The 24,987-nt window shown below is 39.8% G+C and overlaps 1 protein-coding gene across 2 annotated transcripts in view; it reads right to left on the reverse strand.

Moving 5' to 3' along the window:
- Positions 1 to 824: 824 nt before the first annotated feature.
- Ttbk2 (tau tubulin kinase 2) overlaps positions 825 to 24,987 on the reverse strand; it is a 118,853-nt gene continuing 94,690 nt past the window's right edge. For both annotated transcript variants that reach the window (XM_028767143.1, XM_028767144.1), the window contains 5 exons: positions 21,977 to 22,193; positions 19,169 to 19,380; positions 17,147 to 17,735; positions 13,302 to 14,572; positions 825 to 8,062 (listed from right to left, as the gene is read on the reverse strand). In XM_028767143.1, coding sequence (XP_028622976.1) covers positions 7,600 to 8,062; positions 13,302 to 14,572; positions 17,147 to 17,735; positions 19,169 to 19,380; positions 21,977 to 22,193 — 2,752 coding nt within the window. In that variant the 3' untranslated portion in view covers positions 825 to 7,599. The remainder of the gene's footprint in view (positions 8,063 to 13,301; positions 14,573 to 17,146; positions 17,736 to 19,168; positions 19,381 to 21,976; positions 22,194 to 24,987) is intronic.

The raw sequence follows: 24,987 nt of genomic DNA on the forward strand, positions 1-24,987 counted from the left end.
TTTGTTCCCTTTTACTCAAAGGCTGACTTTTTAACCATTGGTCAATCTTTCCATCAACTGACAACTGAGGACAGAGTTCCTGCTGAGGCATCTTATAAAACCATCAGATCACAAACCATTGAAGGTCCTCAGGAATTGTCCATCGGGTTTGTATTTAATCCTTTACGCATTATATTAAAGAGTTTACATCAGGAGAATATTTCAACTTCTTTTATTTGGGAGGTCAGTATTCATGATTAGCTTCTGGAAGAGTAAGGCATTTCTGGACACCCCTCCCCCCAAACACACACACACAGACACACACACACTGACTGGTTAATCCTCGGAATACATCTGTCCATCCCTTATTTTGAAAAATATGAGAGGCTTTCAGATGTTGCTCTTTGGTTAAAGAAAAAAATTAAAGATATAGGATCTAGTTGAACAGTTTCCTTCAAAGCAAAGCAGCAGTGTTATTGGCCCTGTGTTCCTCTCATTAAAAGGAAGACCACTTGGCGATAGGCAGTAGATGGGGCAGGAATCCCTCTAGTATACCAAGGATGTTTGTTAAGGAGAAGAAAAGGGAGTTTTTAAAAACTTAATTCTTTGCTGGGTTTAGTGGATGTTTGCAATCCCAGTACTTGGCAGACAGAGACAGAAGAATATCAGTTTCAAAGTCAGCTTGCACACCCTCAGACCCCTGAACCCTGGTTTTCACCTAGCTTCTATTTAGTTAGCCCAAATGTTCTTCTCTTGGTTGTTTGTCACTTCTAGTGTGTGAAACACTTTAGTAGTTTATGAAATATTTTTCACTTTTTGAAATCCAAACCATCACACAAATAGCATTAAAGTTTGCATGCGGACTGAATGTTTTATTACTAGATTATAAAAATAAAATACAAAATAATTTTAAAACAGAACTTAAAACACTGTACAAAGCTTTAATATGGTACAAATGGGAAAATTAAATAAATAATTACACTTTTATGTACAGATGGCCTATACAAAAGCACTGCATGTTTTCAATACTCTATGCTGTGGTTGCCTGAGCAAAAACATATAACGGGAAGATGCTTGAAGGAGAAAGGATACAATGTAATACATTGAAAAGAACTTCAAACAGCAAGTCCTCATTAAGAGGAGGACAGTAAAACATTTATTTCTCTTGTTCAGTAAGAGAATTTGGGTTGTGACTAAATTTGATAACATTTGTCAATAATAACTTATGAACTTATTATATCTAATACAAAATGAGATGTGCCTCCTTTTCTGAAAAATTTGGACTCTGTAAATAAATAGTCTGATGAAATAGATGCTATTTAGGGTCAGTGTCAAAGGAGAATAAGAACTGTGCATCAGGGAACAGCAAGGTGGCTCAAGCCCGGGTCATCAGATCTGTTCTGTCTACTCAACTCACCCAACAATCCAATCTCTCTCAGTTAAGATTTTGTTTTTGCCTTCCCTCTCCCCTGTTTTGAGTCAGGGTCTCATAGAGCCCAAGTTAGCTTCCAACTCATTATGTAGCTCATTATGTATGACCTTTAACTCCTATTCCTGCCCTTACCTCCTAAATGTTGAGATTATAGGCATATACCACCAAGTCTAGGAAATCCAATCCCACTTCAAAGTCCTGAGTGGTCCAGTGCTACATTTCCTTTGTTTTAAAAGAAAATCTATTTCCTATATTTTAATTTCTTAATTATCTTAGAGAACTAATTTCATTAATTGATTTATAGTTTAATAAAACTATTTTAGCCAGGCATGGTGGTGCAAACCTTTTGTCTCAGTACTCAGGAGGCAGAGGCAGGAAGATATGGAGTTTAAGGCCAGCCTCATCTACAAAACAAGTTCCAGGCCAGGGCTACACAGAAAACCCCCCATCTCAGAAAACCAAAACAAACTGTCTTGAATAAAGTCTCAAAGCTTTCTTCTCAGCAAACTCCCTAAAATAAATCACAGCCAAACTCTGTAGCCTTGTTTACTGCTGTGTGAGCAGAAAACACCCGGCACGTTCCAACTTTGATACAAGTGAATTTTTGAGGTTTTAAATTATGTTTATGAGATTTTTAAAAAGTATCATATGGCAAGGATAGTCTACATAAAAACTTGGTTTACTAATGTCTTTAGGTGAACAATCATGTATACAATACAAAATAAATTTAAATTATCAAGAGAAATATATGTTAATGTAAAATAATTTTATTAGCAAATTCTGTAATTCTATTAGTCTCGGAGATCTGCCTCATTCATACTGCTGTTGGTTTAGAAATTCTGGTTGAAGGTACCAGGAGATGTGGTCAGTATCACAATGAGCCTGTAGTGTAGATACTATCACCTCCAATTAGAGAAGGCAGAAACTTGTTACATTGTAAGGGCAATGAAAGGAACATCACTTTTGTTACTGGGCTCCATAAAACCAAGGATTGAGCACAGTATAGGAATCATCCCATCACCTTGAACTTGCCTTAGCTGTCAGTGTTATTAGTACTTGTATGGGAGCAAATACTGAAATCATTACTGAGTAAATCTGTTATTTAGCATCTTGAGATTTTGTGAAGCCAAGAGATGATCTTGTCACTAATTTTCAGATACAAATCCTCTCACAAGAGGAAGAACTTACCTGAAAGCCTATATATTTTACCCATAGTCTCCTCTAAGTAAATAGGGGTTCTTGTTTCATACTTGGGAATTACCTAGGAATTTCCCACTTCCTGCAATTCAGGAAAGCAATGTTGTATAACAAGATTCTTAAGGCCCCAAGATGTGTTAAATTTCTGGAGAAATGGATAAAATAAGGCAAATACCCAATAATATGAGGAGTTTCCACTTTACTTACATACTGAGTGCACACTAGAGTTTTGTAAAGTTTTGGTGAGGACAGATGTGGGACATGCTTACCAGACACCTCCCACTGTCTTAGTTGTGGAGCTGCCTCTAGTTTCCTTCTATAAGTTACAGTCTAATATGCACCACAGTGGCTTCCAAGTTTTGTATATAGGGACTATATGTACTGTTGGCATGTAAAGATCACCAGAGTTGTTACATGCTGTAATCCTATAATGCATTTGGATTAAAACATAAATAGCTATTCTGCAAATATGTTGTCTATAGACCAAAATTCAAGAAATTTAAGCAGTACATAAGTTGGTTACATATGTCCTATTACCTCAGTGACAGAGGTGCTAAATGACCTCTCTCCAGAAACAATATTCCAAAGCCATAGACAGGCACATTGTAAAAAAGTAAATGCAAACTATGAACATGACAGAAGTAATTGTTAAAGACATGCCTGACATATACAAACAAGTGAGAGGAACAGCCAACGTATAATATATACACACATGTATGAAAACTTAAAAAAATAATTAAAAAAATAATGTTTTTGTTTTGTTTTTTTGGGAGAGGGTCCCACACTACAGCCCAGGTGGACTTGAAATCACTATGAAGTGGAGGTTGCCTTCAGACCATTCCATCTTCCCACCTCAGTCCCTCAAGTACTGGTTAGAAACATGAGCCATCACACCTAGCTAACAAGTTTTTTAAATATGAGAAACTTTGATCTCCAAGGCTAAATCTAGATTATCTATAAATATATTTTAAGATAGCATTTTCAAGATGCATTTTTTTCCCTTAAGCCACTAAATTGTGGATCCTGTTTCTCCTATCACCAATTCCTAATGTTAGATTAGAAATGTAAAATTTTCTGCCCTTCAGGAAAAGGCACCTGTTTGTCAAGGTTATTGGGTGTAGAAAATCTCATTATTACTTGGCTAGCTATGTGGTCTAGGTTTATAAAACATGCAGCAATGTATACCTTTTCCTTTGTACAATGGATACAATCACAGAAACAGTAGCCTAGGAATCTGTGACTGGGAGAAAGTCTCTGGTACCTGCTGCAGACCCTCATGTTTCCACAGTGGCCAGGAGTAGGATGGACAGAGATCCTGCACGTGTGGAACGCCATCAGCACACAGTGGATTAGTACGCTAGAGCAGATAATGTACCGCGGATGACGAGACAATGAGGCTTTGACCATTTTGCTATGATTTTTTTTTTTAGGCCTTGATTAACTTATTGCAACTTTTACCAAAAACATTCATTGTAAAGCATGCAACTAAACTAAAAGTGGCTGTGCTCCTGTCTGCAAGGCCAGCTTGTATGCAGAGCTGTAGATAGAAGTGCCTGGACACTTCATCCAGGTGACTTAAGGTCTCTATCCTAATGTTGAATCAGATAGGATCCAATTCCCCGTTTTCACTATCCATTAAAGTCAAATATCTTTAGGCTGTCCAATATTACAAGGTATGATTTTAATATTTCAAGCAATTCACAAAGCCTATAGGTCAGTAGTATAATTTGGGGGCAACATTACCTAAAATTAGGAACTAAGTGTCCATTCTTTGCTCCACTGAAATAATCACAGGGACTAAAAGGCTTGAGTTAGTAACCTGTGCAGATAGAGGCCAGGATGTACTTGTTTCCCAAAAGATAATTTCTGTCATACACTACCTCTATTGTGGCTACAGTCATGTTCTTCACCTTATTTGGATGATTTGTGACTGAAATCTGGAATACGCCATCAATAAAAACCTCAAAATAAAGAACTGAAAATCCAAACCAAAACAAAAGCTTAATTCTCTAGATCATTCTCCTGAGCCAAGAGTTGGCTTAAGGCTGCCAACTTCTATTTTTAACCTGAAAGAAATGTAATATCTAAAAGCACAAACTATGTTTTTTAATCTTTTGTTTGTTTGTTTGTTTGTTCAAGACAGGGTTTCTCTGTGTAGCCCTGGCTGTGCTGGAACTCACTTTGTAGACCAGGCTGGCCTCCAACTCAGAAATTTGCCTGCCCCTTCCTCCAGAGTGCTAGGATCAAAATGTGTGCCATAACGCCCAGCTCCACTTTTTAATCTCTGTATCAGGACAGCACTTAGTAGTACTGATACATAAGATATAATTAATTAATCCATTTCCTTTTCTTCAGAGCAGAAACATCTTTGGTTGGCTCTTTTCCCTACATACAAAATAAAACATTCTCACATAATGGGGCCTTTTATCTCTGGATTTTGATGTGTTTGTAAATGACATGTAGAAAAAGAGGCAACACACTGAAAGGTAGGAGAAAGTAAACCCAGACAGAAAGCATCCTGTGTCAGCATGACTGCCAGCAGAGACATTCAAAGAAAAAGGCTGGGCCCTGTTCGCTTTCCTAGTTACTTTTAGCACATTTCTGACTAGAGAGGACAGTGAGAAAGCTGGCTACTTTTAGCATCATTTAGCTAATGTAACAGAAAAGAGATAATGTCAGTTATCCTACATCCTATTCCCATGCCCCTTCAAAAGAATGACATGAAAGAGGCAACTTTCAGGAAATGTTTTTAAAAACAGTTGATGCCAGCTGCATAATAATAATGCCCATCTATCCACTCTAACCATAAGGACAGAACCATGTGGCTAACATGGGTAATATTTGAGCCTGTATTACAAGCATATCCTGTTAAAATTTTCCCCTATTAAAATACTTTTTAGATGAAAATTAAGTATCTTACACCTTGGCTTGGTAAAGGCTGCCAACTGCTGCACTGCGCACCCAGAAGGCAGGACAACTCTTCAGTATCACATGCCAAGAACATATTTTCAGAAAATGAAGATAGGCAATGCCCAAGTGTACACGAGGCACACAATAGAAAAGGAATTTTATCATCTATAATCTTGAAATTACAAATGCAGGATGAGAAAAATGGATTTATATAAGCATATGTCTCTATATTTATAAATATTTATATATAATTTACCATGAAAGACATGCAAGCAGTACTGCATCAGCTGTTATACAATATAATACATGAAGATCAGTCTCCAGTATTACAGTTGTAATAGATAAACAACAAATGTGCCTTACCTACTGCACCGCTCTCAAGTGCTTGATGCTGGAAAGAAACTAAGATTCCAACTATGCCACATTTCTCATGGGAGACTTTATGTCTCACTGTAGTAGTGTCCCAAGTTTGAAAATGCTCAACACAAAATAAGCTGAGCGAGTGCAGCGCCAGGGCAGCTGGGCTGCACCACTGGAACATACTCAGTGATCACCTAGTGAAGAAACACGTTTCCTTTTCCACCCCCACGCCTCCTGGAATTCAACTGTTTTAGGTTTGACAGCAATACAAAGTCAAAAAGTAGATGTTTGTTAGAAGGCAGATTTCAACAGCAGGCAGATCAATTTCCCTGACCTCAATAAGGTTTTTATACACCCACAGGGCATCAAATAGCCCACTTAAAAAGTCTGTTGTCTTTAATTTGTCTGATTTCTGCTAGTAGGAGAGTGAGATTAGAACAAATATGATCATCCTCACAACTTTATAAATTGAAATTTAGATGTCAACAGCATCTATAAACAAGAGCCAGTTAGTGAGTTTCTTCCCCTTGGACTGTGCTGCCCGGAAGCTTCCGATGCAGAGGCACGGACTCTGGCTGGGCTTCCTACCTGCCCTAGCTAATTACACTTATGTCTTGTTATAAATGTGGAAATCAAGCTAAGAAGCCCAAGCATTAAACAACACACAAGAACCAGGTAATAAACATTGAAAGAAAACTCTTTAGTCTAAATTTATTTCCCAGATATTCATTCCTTATTGGCTAAATGTATAAAATACAAAATCTGATTTTTTTATTTCTTTCTAAATCTCTAAAAGTATAAGCCACATTCCGAAGTGGTGCTCTTTCCTATATCACCCTGAAGGCTGACACTAGAAAGAACCCAGGAAAGCTGTCTCCTCTGCAGTCTCCTTCTGTGAGGAGGAAATGTAGTCAGGGGGAGGGTCAGCTTGTACCTTTGAAAGCCATTGTCCTGCTCTCTCTCCCTTTCCCAGCACACCTGCCCAAAATAGCTCTAGCTAGACATTTCTTTCCTTTTTGAGATAAAACATAGGAATTAAGAATAAGAACTTTTGCTCAAAGGAGAATAGGAAGGTTTGACTAAATAAAGGTAATTGGATTTAGAGTGTTATCGTGTGCTGATGAAACACACATTAACATGTATTGTAAAATAAGAGGTAAAAACATTAACTTTAAAAAATGTAAAATCCAGGAAAGATACTAGTAATGAGTGGAAAGAAAGGTGTAGATTCACTAAATAAACACACAAACCAAATATACCCAGGTAATAGTTTCCTGGCAACAGGCTTCTTATATTTGAACGTCTGTGCAATGACTCTCCAAGGTTAGGAAGTTTTAAATAAAAATATCAAATACTTTTGCTATATACTTTTTGAGTAGAGGATTAACAAATTAGGCAAAATCACTTAAAATCCCATTCTATTTCCTATCCTCAATTTTCTGTTTCAAAGGCAGCTATAAACAAGAGCCAGTTAGTGAGTTTCTTCCCCTTGGACTGTGCTGCACTGAAGCTTCCGATGCAGAGGCACAGACTCTGGCTGGGCTTTCTACCTGCCCTAGCTAATTACACTTATGTCTTGTTATAAATAACTGATCATGTTACTTTCTTTTGAAAGAGAAGATCAACACTGATTGTTTGAAACAGACAGTACAGGGACACACATGCATCAGGTCTAGGAGGAGGATCTCACACCTTTCCCAGAGACGCAGCCCGCTCACTTCCTATCTGCTGAGTTTACTGGCTGGCTTACTCTTCCCTGGGGGAGTTTTAGAGCTGGCTGAGTGGTGGTGGAGGCTGCCAGATCCTTTTGGGCCATTCTTGCTGGGTTTGCAATGCTCCTGTTGGCAGGACCTCCTGGAGGATGATGATCCTGAGTGGCTGGGGGGTGACTTGCTTCTCCCCAGATGCGGGGAAGAACTCCTCTGGTCATGGTGGGGCCGTCCAGCCCTAGATGGTGAGGAACTAGATGTTCGAGGCAAGGATGAGCTTCGAGGAGAGGCACTGGGACTCCTTCGAGGTACAACTGGACTCTTGGGTGGTGTTTTTGGATTGTGAGGAGATCCTGGGCTCTTGCATTGGGTAGTACTGCGGGATTTCTGAGATCCATTTTGAAGAATTTGGGCCAGGCGAGAGAAAAGGTCTGAGTCAGAGTTACTACTCCCTAGAACTTTATATCTGCGTAGCCTTAAAAGAATAGAGAAGAATTATTTTTTTTGGAAACAGGATATCAAAAATTTATTTTACGTGTGCCTAAAAAAAAAATCACAGTATCCCAAATTATGATTGTGTATGGTATGTCAATACCAAAAAATGCACTAAAAGTATACTGAGTTACTCTTTCACATACATCTGTGTTTGACATCTGCTATGTCTCTTTGGCCTTTTGTTTAATGTTTGTTTCCTTTGACAAGGTCTTCCTGTGCAGCCCACATTGATCTTCAAGAACTCAGTATGTAACCCAGGCCTGCCTCAACTTCCCAGGTATTGGGATTATAGGTATGTATCATCTAGTTTTCTATCATTCCTGGCCAAAGATATCTTGTTTGTGTGTTTTTTAAAATTCCAATAGGGGCCACACGGATGGCTCAGTGGGTAAAGGCTCTTGCCACGATAGCCTGGTGACTTGAATTTGATCCCTGGATCCCACGTCAAGGTGGAAAGAGAGAACCAATTCCACACGGTTGTCCGCACACCTCCACATGTGCACCACGCACCTCCCCATCATGCAACACGCTCTCCTCTCTCCCTCTCGCTCTCATAAAACTTTAAAATGTTTAGATAACTATATAGCTCTGCTATATATTCAGATTGACTAGTCATTCTCTTGCTTCAGAGCCACCATGTCTAACAGTAATCAATGTTTTGTTGTTGTTTCTTTTCAATGGTTTTTGGAGACAGGCTCTCTCTGCATGGCCTATTTTTAGTGGAACTTACTGTGTAGGTCATTATTGCCGTGAACTTGTGATTGTTCTGCTTCAGTCTCCCAAGTGTTGGCATCCGTGTGTGCCACCACACCTGGCTTTATAATCAATTTATATAGTAGAATGGGTTGTCTCTGGACCATCTTCATTAGTTTAATCAAGCACATGGAACTTTAATCTGACTATGGTGTTTAAAGGTGGAGGCTTTGGGAAGTGATCAGATTAGGTAAGATCATTAGGCTGGAGCCTCTGTGGTTAAATTCTGGTGGCTTTATAAGTAAAGGGAAGGAGACTGGCATATGCAGAGATGCACAAGGTGCTCAAGCCACCATGTGTAGTGACTAAGTGAAGGGGGCACTTGCCACAGCCTTGTGCCATACTACTTGAAATTCCCAATCTCCTTATAAATTATCCTGCCTCTGGTAAATGACTGTAAGAACAATAAGCTGGCCGGGCGGTGGTGGCGCACGCCTTTAATCCCAGCACTTGGGAGGCAAAGGCAGGCAGGTTTCTGAGTTCGAGGCCAGCCTGGTCTACAGAGTGAGTTCTAGGACAGCCCGGGCTATACAGAGAAACCCTGTCTCAAAAAAAAAAAAAAAAAAGATAGAAAAAAAAAAAAAAACAAACCCAAAGAAACAATAAGCTGACTAATATGTAAAATTTAAAATTTTAAATAAAGAATATGTGTGTTATGGGCTTTTAAAAAATATATATATATCAGGAACCTATCCCACGTAGAAAACAACTGCACTAGAAGTCAAATGCAATTATTTAGAAATTTGAAGTACATTAAAGGCTTCCAACATATACAAGAAAACTTGGGCATAAACTGCAGTTATTTTTGGTCAGTTTCAGATTTTAGCAAGGTAGTTGTTACCCATCTCTACCTTCAGACCTGTGGCAGTCAACTCTGTACTAGCTTCTAAAGCAGTTTGCACACAACTTACAGGAATCAGGGTAGGCAAAACCAACCTACCCACCCAGTCCTTAGGCTGTAAACAGGCCAGGGGAGCTAAGAGTACGGTGCTTCCTGAAGAGCTTAGTTTAGTTCATCAGCATTGGGCAACTCATGACCACATGGAACTCCAACACTTTGTTTTGGCCTCCGAGGGTACCTGCACACTCCCCCAATGGAAAATAAAAATAAAGTCTTTGGGGGAAAAATCTGTTTGGAGACTGTTCTTTCATTGCTTTGTTTGTCGTCCCCTCCCCAAAGCCTTGTTCATCTGAGGACAGCTACGAATGAGGCCAACATATATGCTGAGGACAACAGCAGACACAATGTCAACAGGCTGATGATGCCATGAGCTTGAAATTTCTGAATAATAAATTCTCAGTAAAAACAGTAAGTTGGGCTGGAGAGATGGCTCAGCGGTTAAGAGCATTGACTATTCTTCCAAAGGTCCTGAGTTCAATTCCCAGCAACCACATGGTGGCTCCCATGTAATAGGATCTCATCTGTAATAGGATCCTATGCCCTCTTCTAGTGTGTCTGAAGACAGCTACAGTATACATATAAATAAAATAAACATTTAAGAAAAAAAAAAAAAAACAGTAAGTTATTATGACTTGTACCACTTCAAACCGGGGAAGATAATTTTCTCAGATGCCTTGGGAGTATTCAACATTCATTATATTTTTATGAGAAAAAGAAATAAGCTAACCAGCATATAAAGCTGAATAGAAAAACGACCAATAACAAAAGCTAAAAATATACATTCTGCTCCAGTTAGTACTGTTCCAACTGTTCTTCTGAGTAAGTAGATTAATATATAATCTTCCTCATTCTGTACGTTCAAATAGTGATAATACAGACGTTGCCTTGCTAGTGCTAAGAATTCCGCAAGTGCTAACTCTTGTGTTTATTAACCAGATCAACTATTAAGGAACTGCCTAATGATACAAATAGAAAGTGATAGGATAGGACATTTCAGAGATTGGTATATTTTTATTTAACTTAGTTTTTGTTTTGTTTTCTTTTAAATTAAAGGCAGGTTCATTGGGAAGCTGGTCTTGGAAGAGTTGACTGGCCCCAAGGACTGAGTTCAGGGGAGTCACCACGGGGAGGAGAAATGGTGCTTGTGCAGAAAGAAGAAAAGAGGAAGAGGAGGGAGGGAGGGAGGGAGGGAGGGAGGGAGGGAGGGAGGGAGGGAAGGGAAGGATTGACTAATTTAGGAGGTCAATCATATAGTGGTAACTTCATAGATAATTGCCCCACTGGCTGAAATAATTCCTTTTACTCAGCTGGCTTAAGTCTGACAAAAGAAATGACATTATTTTGTTGTGCTCTAGAGGTCTTCATTTCGGCTTCTCACGATGATGGAGTGGGTGGCTATTCTCATATCTCTGCCCATTATTACACACCCCCTTCTCTGTGACTGAAGTGACTTTCAGGGGGTACAAAGACTTAGTATTTTTTCACCCTGCCATTACTTTTCCTCTTTTCCCTTTAGGGAACTAAACATTAAAGACTGGGTAGGACAGGCTGTAGAGATGACTCAGTGAGTAGTGGAGCTTTGCTTTCAAGTTTGATGATCTAAATTCAATCCCCAGGACCTACATGGTGGAAGAAAACAACCAATTCCCTCAAGTTGACCTCTGGCTGCTACACCAGTACACTGGTGTTCACACACACAACATTTTTAAAAAGCACATGTGAGTAGTAAGAAGAAGCAGAAAATGATAAGATAGGAAAACTAACATTGAGTCTGAATCACAGAAAGATAAAAGATTAAGAGAATAAGGGACTAGCAAGTGGATGGATGCAGGCACCATGGGAGTTGCAGAAGGAAAAGAAAGATTACCTAAGAACAGCTGGGAACTCCCCAAATTTAATGAAGGACAAGATACCACATCCAGTAAGCTCAATGACCTCCAAGCAGAATGACTCCAAAGTGACCCAATCACACACCATCAAACTAAGACATACAAACTGTCCAGAGACTCCTGAGAACAGCCAAGAAGCAACTTGTCATAAATAAGGAGTCCTAGAATATTTTTTTCTCATTAGAAGTTTTGGAGGTCAAAAGGTAGTGGGTTAAGGACTGAGATTTTAAAGCTCTAAGAATCCTATGTTAAGGAAAAAGTCCCCTTCAAAGATGAGGGAGAGATAAAGATACTATGAGGTAAAAGCTGAGCTAGGGGCTTGGCAGTGTAGCTGAGACGTAGACTATGTATTTGTTAGCATGCTTGACACTCTGGGCTCAATCCCTGTGCCACACAACCACTTATTACCTCTAGACCTGCCATCTACAATGCTAGCTGAAGTTACTGAAGACGAGAGGACACCAAACAGTAACCTGAAGCCATACAGGAAACAAAGATCTGAATAAAGTAAATAGATAAATACATTTGTAATTTATAAAATTATTATTATTCAGTTATTAAAGTGGAGTGTGATTGTTGTACATCTATAACCCCAGTGGGAGGATCAATAGTTCAAGGTCAGTTTGAGCTACGTAAGTCCCTGTCTCAAAAGCAAAACTAAATTACAGGCTGTTAGGGCTCATAAAACGAAGGTGTAACCGTGTGATTTGAACAAGTACAAGGAATGAGGAGATGACATAGTGGTATGTCCCTATTATTATACTCTAAAAACCCAATTAGAATTCTAGAACGTTGGGACTGTCTGTCTACTCCATGTTGACCACAATGAAAACAGGCACAACTACCCAATAGGAGAAATAAAGGAATTTAAAGTTTCACCAGACACACACAGACACACACACAAATAAGATAGCTAGAAAAAAGGACAAAGACAGTAAACAAAGCCAAAATGATTTAAGCTGGGGCCAGCAAGATAGTTCAGCAGGAAAGGTGTTTGTCAATCTGAGGGCCTGAGTTGGATCCCTGAGGCCCATAAGATGAGAACCTATTCCCACAAGCTGCCCTGTGACTCCTGCACCTACAAAGGGGCACACACAAATGTAAATAAATAAATGATGTAAGGCATCTATATAGCAAACACCAAAACGACAGAAGTCCCCTTCTTCCCAATTAGCTTTAGAAGAAATTCTGGTAGACACCTACATGAATGGCCCTAAAGATTTCCTGCTAAGTAAAACAGGCCAGCTACAACTGAACAAACACTATGTGATTCTACTTACATGAAGTGTTTATAATGATCAAAGCCATAAATTAAATCGAATGTTGCTGGGGGCTACAAATGGAAGTTTGTTGTTTAATGGATTTAGTTCCCGTTTTATATGATAAAAGGGACCCTAAAGTACATAGTACTGGATATGCATAGCAAAATTATCATGGTTAATATCACTGAAAAGGACACTTAAAATGAGTAAGATGGTAAATTTTATGTTTTATTTTGCCTCAGTGGAAACAAAATGCACTGTCCTCAATAAATCTGTACTGTGCCCTAAGGGTGTACTGTAGAAGGAACGGAAGAAAACAAGTTCAAAAGAAGGAACTGCGACCACTGCTGTCATACAACAAAGCACACTTAAAAACACTGTTATACACTACACACATGGAAAGCATGAAGTTACCTGGCTTCTACTCCAGGCCTGACTGGTGGCTTTCCCGGTGGCGGCCGAGGCAAGAACTGAGGTGAAGCTGAGCTATTAATTTGATCTGTGCTGACCCAGGATACTGGCCTTGGAATCTTGCTCTTTCTAGACTGGGAGATGATGGGTGACAGAAAGCTATCTTCAACTGATCTACTCAGGTGGGAATCTACTGCCAGTCTGGAAAAGGGAGCGAAGACTTCCTCTTCAGAAAAGGGAACTGGAGCAGCGGCTAGTTTCTCCTCTATCAGCTTATCAGAGGCACTTGAGAGGTCCCCCAGGAAAGACTTGAACTGCCTTTTTTCTACCAGAAGTTTTACTATTTCTGGCTGATAGGCTTTCTTCTGTAGAAGCTTTTCTTTTGCAGAAACTGTGGAGGATGATTCAAAAGTTGAGTCTATTTCTTGTGCTAAAACAGGGATCCGGCTGTGCCTGGTCACAAAGGATGACCGAAGCACGTCCTTCCGGGTAGGAGGCCCATGCTCGTTCTCTGAGACACAATGATAGAGCTCTCCGTTTCTAGGGGCAGCTTTCTCTCTCTTACCCTCTTGGTGCAAAAAAGTAGAGAGGTCTCCCTGCTGCCCTGGCAAGTTTTCACTCTTAGCATCATCATCTTTAAACAGCTTATTTGTTTGCATTGCTGCCACCTGGCCTATCTGCCCTTCAGCATGTGGGTCAGTGGCTTGTGGAGAAATTTCTGAAGTTCCAACTGCCAAAAGCTTCATTATCTCATGGTTTTTGTCCTGATTTGGCAGCACACTAAAGTCCTGTGTCTTTGAGACATCCAGAGGTTCTGTGGTAGCTGAAGGGTCCCTTTCTGCCGTCACTAAATCTCCTGGGAGAGAGGGTTCAATACAGTGCTGCCCTTTACTTAACTTCTCATCTTCACGGTCTGAGCCCAGAAGAATGCTTTTCTCTTCGGCTTCTCCAGGGACATTTTCAAATTCTTTCACAGCTAATCTATTATGGTCAGGAGGGTCTTTTGGTCCCAAGTCTTGAGATGTGTCACCATCTCTCATATTAGGTAACATGTCATGACCAGTGTGATCTATCTGAAGTCCCAAATCCACTCTGCTTCCTCCGCTAGCTGGTTCACCCTCTGTCACAACCAAGCCCGAGAAGTTCTCCCTTGGAGAGTAAAGTTCTACAGTAGGCTCCAAGGGCTGAAGATCTTTCTTCTCTGGTGGTGGGCCATAGTGAAAGCTTCCTGAAGTTGACTGTGTTGATGCCACAGAAGGTCTAGGAATTGTAATCTGGAGAAGCAGGGAGAAAAATATAAAAATCCAATTATGTGGGTTATCAATCAGATATATGGTTTGAGATGTAATATTTCAGATTTCAATTTATAAGAGCAGCAAAATGAGCCGGGCACATCCCCCTAATCCCAGCACTTGGGAGGCAGAGGCAGACAGATCTCTGAATTCAAGGGCAGCCTGGTCTACAGAGTGAGTTCCAGGACAGCCAGGAATACACATAAAACCCTGTCTTGAAAAAACAAAACAAGAGAAATATTTACCAAGTTTTTCCAACTCATATTAAATGAGCACTTATGTATAAAAATGAAGGAATCCATGATCCCCTCAAAGGACCTGCAAAGAACAAACAATTCCCCTGGAGGTTCTTTCTGCTTGTTCTCATAACATGCTCTATGCATCAGAAGATTGATTTCAAAAGACTGCATAGTCCAGACTCCCTTACAAATGGGTATGCTATGATAAATTAAATTCTATTATCTTTACAATATAGTTTTATGTGAATATAATTTAGAATCTTTTTAAAAAATGGCCTTTTTAGAGAAATCAGATAAACTTAGATCACTTAATAAAGACCATTAAGTCCTAGGAAAACAAATGAAAAAAATTCTAAATTCAAATTCAAACTGGATAGTTCATGGGAGATTTGGGTTAAATTCACTTTCCATCCAAGTATATGAAAATTATGGTTTGGGTCTAGAGTCAGCTAAGTTGTCTGAAATCTATTTCACTTTGTGTCAGGAAGATAATTAAGTTTATAGACATTTAAATCTTGCCCTAAAACCAGTTGAGACAGAAATTGCCTGACTGACCTATAACTCCCAAATAGAACAGGCATGGTGCTATATATCTATAATCCCAGCTCTTGGGTGGTTGAGGCTCAAAGAATTTGAATTCCAGTCACACTAAACTATGCTGTAAGATTTTGTTAAAAAAAATAAATAAAAATAAGGAACTAGAGTGCTGAAGGGTACTTTAGGTGAATCCAATATAGGCTACTTGAGTTCAGAACAACCATTCACATAAAATAAATTTAAATTAAAGAAAACAACAACAAAAACAGTATAGGATCAGGTGTGGGACACACACCTTTAATTCCAGCACTTGAGTCAGATATCTGGGAGTTCAAGGCTAGCCTGATCTACATAAATGAGTTTCTCTGTAGCTCAGGTTGTCCTGGAAACTGCAGCAATGTTCCTTCCTTGGTTTCTTGGGTACTGGGATTACAGGAATGGGCTAAAAATCCTAAAACAAAACTCAGGTTGGATTAGACTACTTTATTCCCTTGAACTAATTTTCCCTATGCCACAAACAATTGTACAAAGTGGTCCTGGAGGGGTTGGGAGAAGGAGGAGGAAATCACTCTTCACAGCAATCAAACTCTAACTAATTTTTCCAAGTCTTTTGTACTTGGCAAGTGCAAATGTGCTTTAAGAAAAACCATTTCAATTTGGGGAACAATGCTGAGATCAGTAAGGCTAAGCCAAGTGGTGGTGGCGCACGCCTTTAATCACAGCATTCGGGAGGCAGAAACAGGTAGATCTCTGAGTTCGAAGCCAGCCTGGTCCACAGAGTGAGTGCTGGGGATCAAGGCATGTGCCGCTACGTCTGGCTTTATTTTTTTCCCCTATTGCAGGTTCACCAAAGAACACAGTGTAATACTATTGTTTACATGCACCCATTTGCTTAGCTTAAGCTTCTAATTGCACAATCTTAACTGAACAACTAACCTACCTTCTTTTTCCTGTCTTTCTTTCCTTTTGTTTATTCATTTATTTAGACACTGGGTCTCTCCTACAGACAGGTTGGCCAGAATAGGCTTGAATTTACAATGGTCTTCTTTATTTAGCTTCATAAATTCTGGGACTATAGCTGTGAACCTCTGTCCACAGATAGCCTTTATTTCTTTTTCTTTTTCTAGTGTGTGTACGTGTATGTGGGTGTGTAAGAATGTGTTTTTTTAAAAAAGACAGGATCTCTCACTAAATCTGGAACTCAGTGATTTGGCTAGACTGGTTGGCCAGCAAGCGACAGGGACCCATTTGTCTTTGTCGCCCCTCCAGCTCCATGCATACTCCAACTCAGTGCTGGAATCATAGATATATTCTGCTGTGCTTGGATTTTATGTGGGTATTGAGTCTGAACTCAGGTCCTTATGTACAGTAAGTAATTCTCTGATGGGGTCATCTCTCAGCCCCAGTCTTTTCCTTTTTTGTGTTGTTATTGTTGTTTTGAGACAAGGTCTATCTAGCCCTGGCTGTCTCAGTCTCAATTCACCTCCTGAGTACAAGGATTAAAGGTGTGTGTAACCACACCCAGCTCAGGCCTCTCCCTCCCCCCCCCCACCCCCACCCCCTGCTTCTGATTTGAGACAAGAGTTTCTCTCTATACAGCCTTGGCTGTGTGCTGTCCTGGAACTCTAGATCAGGCTGGCATCAAATTCACAGAGATCTTCCTGTTTCTGCCTCCCCCGAGTGCTGGGATTAAAAGCATGTGCCACCATGCATGGCCCAGGCTTTTCTTAATAGCACCTTGAGCAGGTAACACAAAACAATGACAAAAGCCATTTCTTACCGCAGTTAGGGGTCCTTCTGCTTGTGCCTCCATTGGACTTGTGGGAGTCACTGTGAAGAACTGACTTGCGGCTCCAGCCTGGAGGTCTAGCCTGTCTGTGTACAGTCCTGAAGCAGCAGGAGCAGGGCATTCAGCAGAAAGTGCTAAAACCACACCTGAGCTTTCCTTCTTTAAGTGATGGTTGTCAGTCCAAGGACCTACTTGGATCTTTTCATCTTGTGGTGACCCTTCAATGACTTGAAGCACTTCAGGCTCCTCATCTGAAGGGCTTCCAGTTGTTTTATGGCCTAACACCTCATTTGTCCTGAAGTCCTGAAGGTCTTGCTCCTTGTCCACAATCACCCATTCTTTGGAATCAACCTCCTGTTTGCAAGAGCTTAAGTTAACAGCTATAAATCCATTGCTACCACCACCATCTGCCTGCTCTGGGGTGTTGACAGAGGCAGGCTTGGAGACATCAGGAAGATATTCTTCATCATAGTGCCAGATGTGGTCAGTGCGGGACACAGCAGGGACACAAGGCTTAGGAGGCAGAGCAGGGAGAACAGGTTCCTTTCCTGCACTGGAATCTTTCTGCATTTTCTCCATGCTTAAGAAAATGAAAAGAAGTTATTCAATTGTTCGAGAAACATCTATTATATCCTGATAAACTGTATGTGAAACAACCATTCTTACAAAAGTCTGATGAGTGTGTATGGAGAAAGCACGGGGAGGCTCACAGGGTTGCCATTCCTGCTCTTCCCCAACACTGTCCACCGGTAAAGCTTCTTATTAGTCTGACTCCTTGCCAAAGTAATTTTTTATTCCTATTGCTCTCTTATATCATCGATACCTCATCCTCAGTGTATCTTGAATGGTTCAAGCACTATTCAAGTCTAGACCATCGTATGTGGACATCATATGTGGACATCGTATGTGGACATGCAATGGCAGATGACCTTGGATTTCTGATCCTTCTGACTTTACCTTCCTAGCTGAGATCGCAGCCATGGATTACCACATATACATGTATGTGGTTCTGGGGATTGAACCCAGGGTCTTACATATGCTAGGCAGGCACTCTACTAACTGAATTATAAACCCAGCCCAAATCCACAGCCTTTCTTAACCAACATTTCATTTCCAACAGTCCCAGAGCTGGGACTACAGTGTGTACTACTACATACAGCTACCTCTCTCTGAATTCTCTTGAAGCCTATTGATTGGTGAATAGATCTCAAATCTTCTTAAATTTTCATTTCTATCTTGTAACCAAAATTTGCTACAGGCAGAATGTGTCTAACTGATCAAAAGCATCAGTCATTACACTATTTATATACATTATCTGTAAAGTTTAACTTTTCTTCTATCTTGAGAGATGTGCCATAGGGCAAAATGATAAACTTATTTATGCATTTCCTACTGCACCTTATCTCTGTGTCCCCGTTCCTGCCTAATGTTGCCTTTGTACCTCTATACTGTTGCCTCAAAGAGTTCACCTTCTAACAAAGTCACTGCAAATATGTTCATTTTACTGCTGTATCTGGCATTAGGGAGTTAGTAACTCTAAAAGACAAAGACTTTGCTGTAGAATTAGTAATGATATTAGACAAGTCACATTAAGAATGAGGATACAGACCTAAAATATGAACAAATAGAAACTTGGTGTCAGTGTTATAAAAAATGTCTTATTTGAAAGAATTTAGGTAATGGAGATAAAATATTATACTAGTACTACTACTACCACCACTACCACCACCAACAATAATAGTAATAATAATAATAACAACAATAATAATCGTAGTAGTAGCAATAATAATAATAGTAACATGGAAGTTTTAAAAAGAGAGAGAGAGCTGGGCGGTGGTGGCGCACGCCTTTTGATCCCAGCACTTGGGAGGCAGAGGCAGGCGGATTTCTGAGTTCGAGGCCAGCCTGGTCTACAGAGTGAGTTCCAGGACAGCCAGGGCTACACAGAGAAACCCTGTCTCAGAAAAAAAAAATAGAGAGAGAGAAAAGGAGGAAAAAAGATACATTACATACCAGGTCTCAAGAAACTTGTCAGTATCTGGCTTTGGCTCAAGTGTCAGGCGTTTTTCCAGCTCAAAGCTGTGAATGGAACGTAACTTCCTTACTAATGGAACATCTCTGTCTGGCTGAGTAATCTCTGATCGAACACGAATTGGTGAACCAAGGCTTGGAGCATTGAGAACACCATTTACTTGACCATGGCTATTTTCTTCTTCAGTAGCTGCCTAGAAAAAAATATAAATAGAATCATTCCAAATTTATACATGGGAGAAATCACTGAAGCCTTTGAAATAATGTTAACAAATGATTACATGTGTTTTTAGAAAATTAAATTTTTTAAATTTTAATTTAAAAATTCTATTTGTTTATTTACTTACGGTATATATATGTGTACGTGCCCTTACTACATGTGAATATGGGGGTCAGAGGACAACTTGCAGGAGCTGACTCTCCTACAAGCACTTTTACCTCCTGACTCACCTTACCAGCTTGGTCTTCATGTGGATCCCCTAACAAGCCGAGTGGGGGCTGTCCTGATCTCTGCTCCCCCGCATCGGATCCCTTTCCCCCAGCCTGGGACTGCTTGGTTGGGCCTCAGTGGGAGAGGATGTGCTTCTGCTGGGACTAGGTGTCCCAAGGTAAGGTGGTACCCAAGGGATGCTCCCCTTCTTTGAGAAGGGGAAGGGACAATGGGGGGAGGAGAGGAGGAGGAGGAGGAGGGCTGTGACTGAGATGTAAAGTGAATAAAAAAATAAACACTAAAGAAAACTAAAAACTAAAAAAAAAAATTCTAATTGTATGCTGGAGCCTATACCCGTGCACTTGTGTGTGTGTGTGCGCGTGCGCGTGCGTGCGCGCGCATGTTAGTATATGAACACTGAGTGTAGATGCTCTGAAGAATCCAAAAGCATCAGATCTGAGGTGGGGTTAAAGGCTGTGAGTCTACAGACATGAATGTGTTGTGAACTGACCTCAGGAGCTTTCAACAGCAGTACATGTTCTAACAGCTGTGCCACCTCTCCAGTCCCTCCTTAAGATAAAGCACTGGGTTTGTGATATATTCATACATTCATACATATGTATTATTATACTTTGTTCTCATTTCTTTTTTTACTTTGTTCTCATTTTTATCCCCATGCCACCCTCTCCTTTCAAATTTATAGTTACATAATTAATAACCATACAAAGTTAAGACAGACTCCTCAGAACTGATCACAGATGATCTTGGGAGGATATAGTCCCATTCATAAAAGGATGACTGGCCAACTTTCCACCAATCATGTTTTAAGGCTGAACCCTAAGCTTCAACCTCCTTCCCAACTACACCCTTTTTTATTGTCATCATTTTCAAGACAAGGTCTCACTGTGTAGCTGTGAACTAGAACTCACTATAAACCAGCATGGCCTCAAACTCACAGAGATCTACCTGCCTCTCTACCCCCCCCCCCAACTGCTATGATTAAAGATATGTGCCATGGCACATAACAACTACTACTACTGTAATGATGGTCTTTTCAACATTATCTTCATATTCCACAAAAGGAAAAGAATAAGTAACCACAGCAAGGAAAAGTCTAGGGATAATCTGCCCAAGAGTTAAAAACTCACCTACCTCTCCTCTACACTCAAGTGTTCCTGCGTACAGTCCTATCTTTTGTTTATCATCCACTTGACCAGTATATGATCAAGTGTGATCTGTGATCTTTCACTCCCTGGCCTGCCTCTTCACATCATAGGGACAGTTCACCAAGGCTGTGAACAGAGCTACACTTGAGCAGAGTCAAGAAAGGGTACAGGGCTCTGTCATGCCATCTGGAAAGATGATCCACTTTTGTTCTACAGATATTTCTTCTCTGTTTGCTTGTCATATGATTTCCCTCCTTCTTCCTATCCTTTTATGGTAGTGGTAGAGATGGAACCCAGAGCCTTACATATGCCACTCAAGTACTAACTCATGTTCCTGATTTATTTTAAATATCTATCTTTTCCATAAATATACTGAATATTAATGCTTGGTATCTAAACCTGAGCACTTTGGAGCACATTAGCTAAAAGATCACAGTTTCTAATACTGAAGTAATTATCAGGGGGGCTGGAGAGACGGCTTGGTGAGAGACAGCAGAGATGATCGCTGGCTACACTTGCAGCGTGCCTGGGTTTAATTCCTGGCACTCACATGATGGCTCACAACCATCCAGAAGTCCAGACCCAGCGGACCCAATGCCTTCTGATCTCCACAGACAATAGACACACGTGGTGCAAATACATACATACATGTAGGTAAAAACAGCTATATACATAAAAATCTTGAGAAAGTTTTAAGATAAAATTCATAGCAATACTTTGTTCCACTTACACTCACAATTGAGAATCATAAGCTGGTGGAACTATTTAGTGGATAATATTTCTTTTTCTTTTTTTTAAATGAAAATAAAATTGTATCATTTACCTTCTTCCCTTCTCTCCCTCCATCCTTCCCCATGAACTCTTGCCTCCTCAATTCATGGTGTCTAGTCTTCAACCACCATTACAGATATATGTATATATCTTCCTAAATATATAAACCAACCTGCTTGGTCCATATGATGTTATGTGTATATATATGATTTCAGGGCTGAACACTTGTTATTGGATAATCAATCAGAGGGCTCCTCCCTGGTGTGACTAAGATGACCAGGGTTTGATCTCCACGACTAAAGTGGTAGAAAGAACCCCACACCCATCCACACTCACTCTCTCTCTCTCTTTCAACTGCGTATCAGTAATAGAAGAGTATTAAGTACACAAAAAGATATTACTTCATATGTAAGAAATACATACTTTACAAATTCCGAGCTTTATCTTGTTCTTGTTGATATCCATCTCTTCCCAGACATCTTTTTCCTGAGGGCGAGGGTGCCCCAGAGATCCAGGCAATCTATCTGGTGATACACCAACAGGGACTCCATTCTCCCCATCACTAAGCTGCTCATCTGGAAACACTTCATCTGTATTTTCTCGAAGCAAGTCTCCTGGGATGGGGGTGGCATTTGCAATTCTGAAAAGTTAGGAGAGAAAACCAGAAAACTTCAAAAGACCAGAATAAAGAGTTACCATAAGACTATACTACATTTTTGTCTCTAACTTTAAGTGATAAGTCTATACATAATTAAGAGTTAAATAAAATAAAACCTAAAACTCTTTTAACACTAATCTTATGTTAATACTGAAAAATGAACCTTTCTCTAAATTGGGAGAAGTTAAAATTTCAGTGTGACTTTCAATGCAGATCTTAATACAACCAACTGATTGACAATCACTTTTTTTTCTTTTTTTCTTCTTTTTGTTTTTTCAGGACAGGGTTTCTCTGTGCAGTCCTGGCTATTCTGGAACTTGCTTTGTAGACCAGGATGGCCTTGAACCCACAGAGATCTGCCTGCCTCTGCTTACTGAGTGCTGGGATTAAAGGTATGTGCCACCACCACTGGCCAACAATCACTTTAAAAGCCTGAAACATCTGTTCTACTTTCCATGAATATCTCATCAATAAAATAAAATAATTTACCATTTTTGTCAATAATTAAAAACAATTACAGGGAAGTACTAAGTGCTATAAGTAAATAAATAGGGGTTAGGTGACTTTTTAGTATGAAATGTGTACTACTGTTTATTTTATTTCATTCAATGTATTTTGATCATTTTCATCTCCCGGAACTCATTCCCATCTTTGTACCCACAGCAGTTTATGTATTTTGTTCTCTCTCTTAAACAAAACAAAACAAAAAACAAAACAGGCTGGAGATGGCTCAGTGGTTGAGAGCACTGACTGCTCTTCTAGAGGACCTGAGTTCAGTTCCAGCAACTACATGGTGGCTCACAACCATCTGTAATGGGATCTGATGCCCTCTTCTGGTATGCCTGAAGACAGCTACAGTGTACTCACATACATAAAATAAATAAATAAAATTAAATCTTGAAAAAAAAAATAAAAGGAAAGAAAAAAAATAAAAAAGAGTATTTCCGGCTGAACACAAGATTTAGCAAACAAAGAAACTTCTAACAAGTAACCTGGAATACCTAAACATAGGGAAAAAGTCTTCAGGGGACTGCCTTGACATATGCTGTTACTGTAAACAGCAAAACAGATAACCTTGCCAGGCATACTCGGTGCTTAGGAGGCAGAGGCAGGTGGATCTTTGTGAGTTCAAAGCCAGCCTGGTTTAAATAGCAAGTTCTAATCAAGTCAGAGATATATAATGAGATTTTGTCTCCCAAATAAAACAGAACAAAACAAACAAAAACCCTAAAACAGCAACAACAAAATAAACAAACAAACAAACAAAAGAAAGGAAACCCTCTCAGGCAAGCACTCTGAGGCACTCTCAGGGTAACAGTGTGCCTTAGCATAAATGGTCTAAGGGTGCTTCATCGTCGTCTTGTTCTGGTTTCCTGCCTCGCCTCTGCTTCTGCCTAAGTGGTCAATGTTCAGAGATCTCTTTACTAATACTGTAGGTAAAAAAATCTAGAAAATTCATTCTTCAGTGACCTTGGTTCTCACAAGAAAACAGCCTAGTAAAGCAGTTTCTGTAGTTCAGACACAAGAAACAGAGTAAAGAGGTGATTTGGCCTGAAATAGTCCAAATATGCAAATTATTAAAGATCAGAAATAAACTGAGTACTGAAAAAATGTTCAGGTATGAGTTTAATGTAATTTACTGATTCTGGAAGGTCCATCTACTGACCATGCTTAACAGTTTGATCTCTCAATGTTCCGAACCCTTTCCACTTACGCCCATCATTTTCCTCCTCTATAATAGTTCCACTTCCTATTTCCCCTTCTACTCCTTAGGAAATAAAGCACATCTGTCCCCAGCTTTCCTCACCTGGTATACAATATCACACACTTCAGGAAACTCATCCCTGTCTTTTCCATACAGACTCTTTTCCAAATGACACAGTTTTCCTTTGTATCTAACTCCTTATTTTTCATTTCTTCCATATTATTTTTTTCCTTTTCCTAAACTCTCTTAATCTAGAGTTTGACAAAAGGAGAGAAATAATTTCTCACCAAGCAAATAATGGCATGTTCAGGAATATGAGCACTAAAGGGAAAGGGAGGAGTTTGGTACAGCACTTGGCCAGCATATACCAAAGCCCTGCATTCATCCCTAACACCTATGAAACCAAAGGGAAGGAAAGATGAGAAGAAAAAAAGATGGAAAAGAGACAAAGCATGGGGCTGCAGAGATGGCTCAAAGGTTAACAGCACTTGTTGATGCTGCTGAAGACTCATCACCCACATGGTGGCTTACATCCATCTATAACTCCAGTTCCAGGGGATTTAATACCCTCTTCTAGACTCCACAGGCACCAGGCATGAACAATATAGTGGAACTCAAGAGGCTGAGGCAAGAGAATCACAAGTTTAAAATCAGTCTAGTCTACACAGTGATTTTAGATTTAAAGCCAATCTAAAATGCAGAGTGAAACCCTGCCTTATAAAAATAATCAACTCAGCCAGGCAGGGGTAACCCACACCTTTAAACTTAGCACTTGGGAGGCAGAGGCTGGGGGAGGGGGAGGGGGAGGGGGAGGGAGAGAGAGAGATCACGAGGGCAAGCTGGGAGACTGAGGGCAGGAGAACTGCAAATTCAAGGTCAGCTTAGTTATATAGCAAGATTCCTGCCTCAAACATGGCAAATAAATAAGAAAAAATATAAATGGAAATACACCATAATAATTCCTAATATTCTATATAAGTTAAAGTTCTTTCATAAAAAGAATATTCCTACACATTTTGTTCCCATTAAGGTTTTTTTTTTTTTTTTTTTTTTTTTTTTTTTTTTTTTTTT

This window comes from Grammomys surdaster, unplaced genomic scaffold, assembly GCF_004785775.1.
Source record: "Grammomys surdaster isolate TR1022 unplaced genomic scaffold, NIH_TR_1.0 170, whole genome shotgun sequence".
NCBI classification, from domain to species: domain Eukaryota; kingdom Metazoa; phylum Chordata; class Mammalia; order Rodentia; family Muridae; genus Grammomys; species Grammomys surdaster.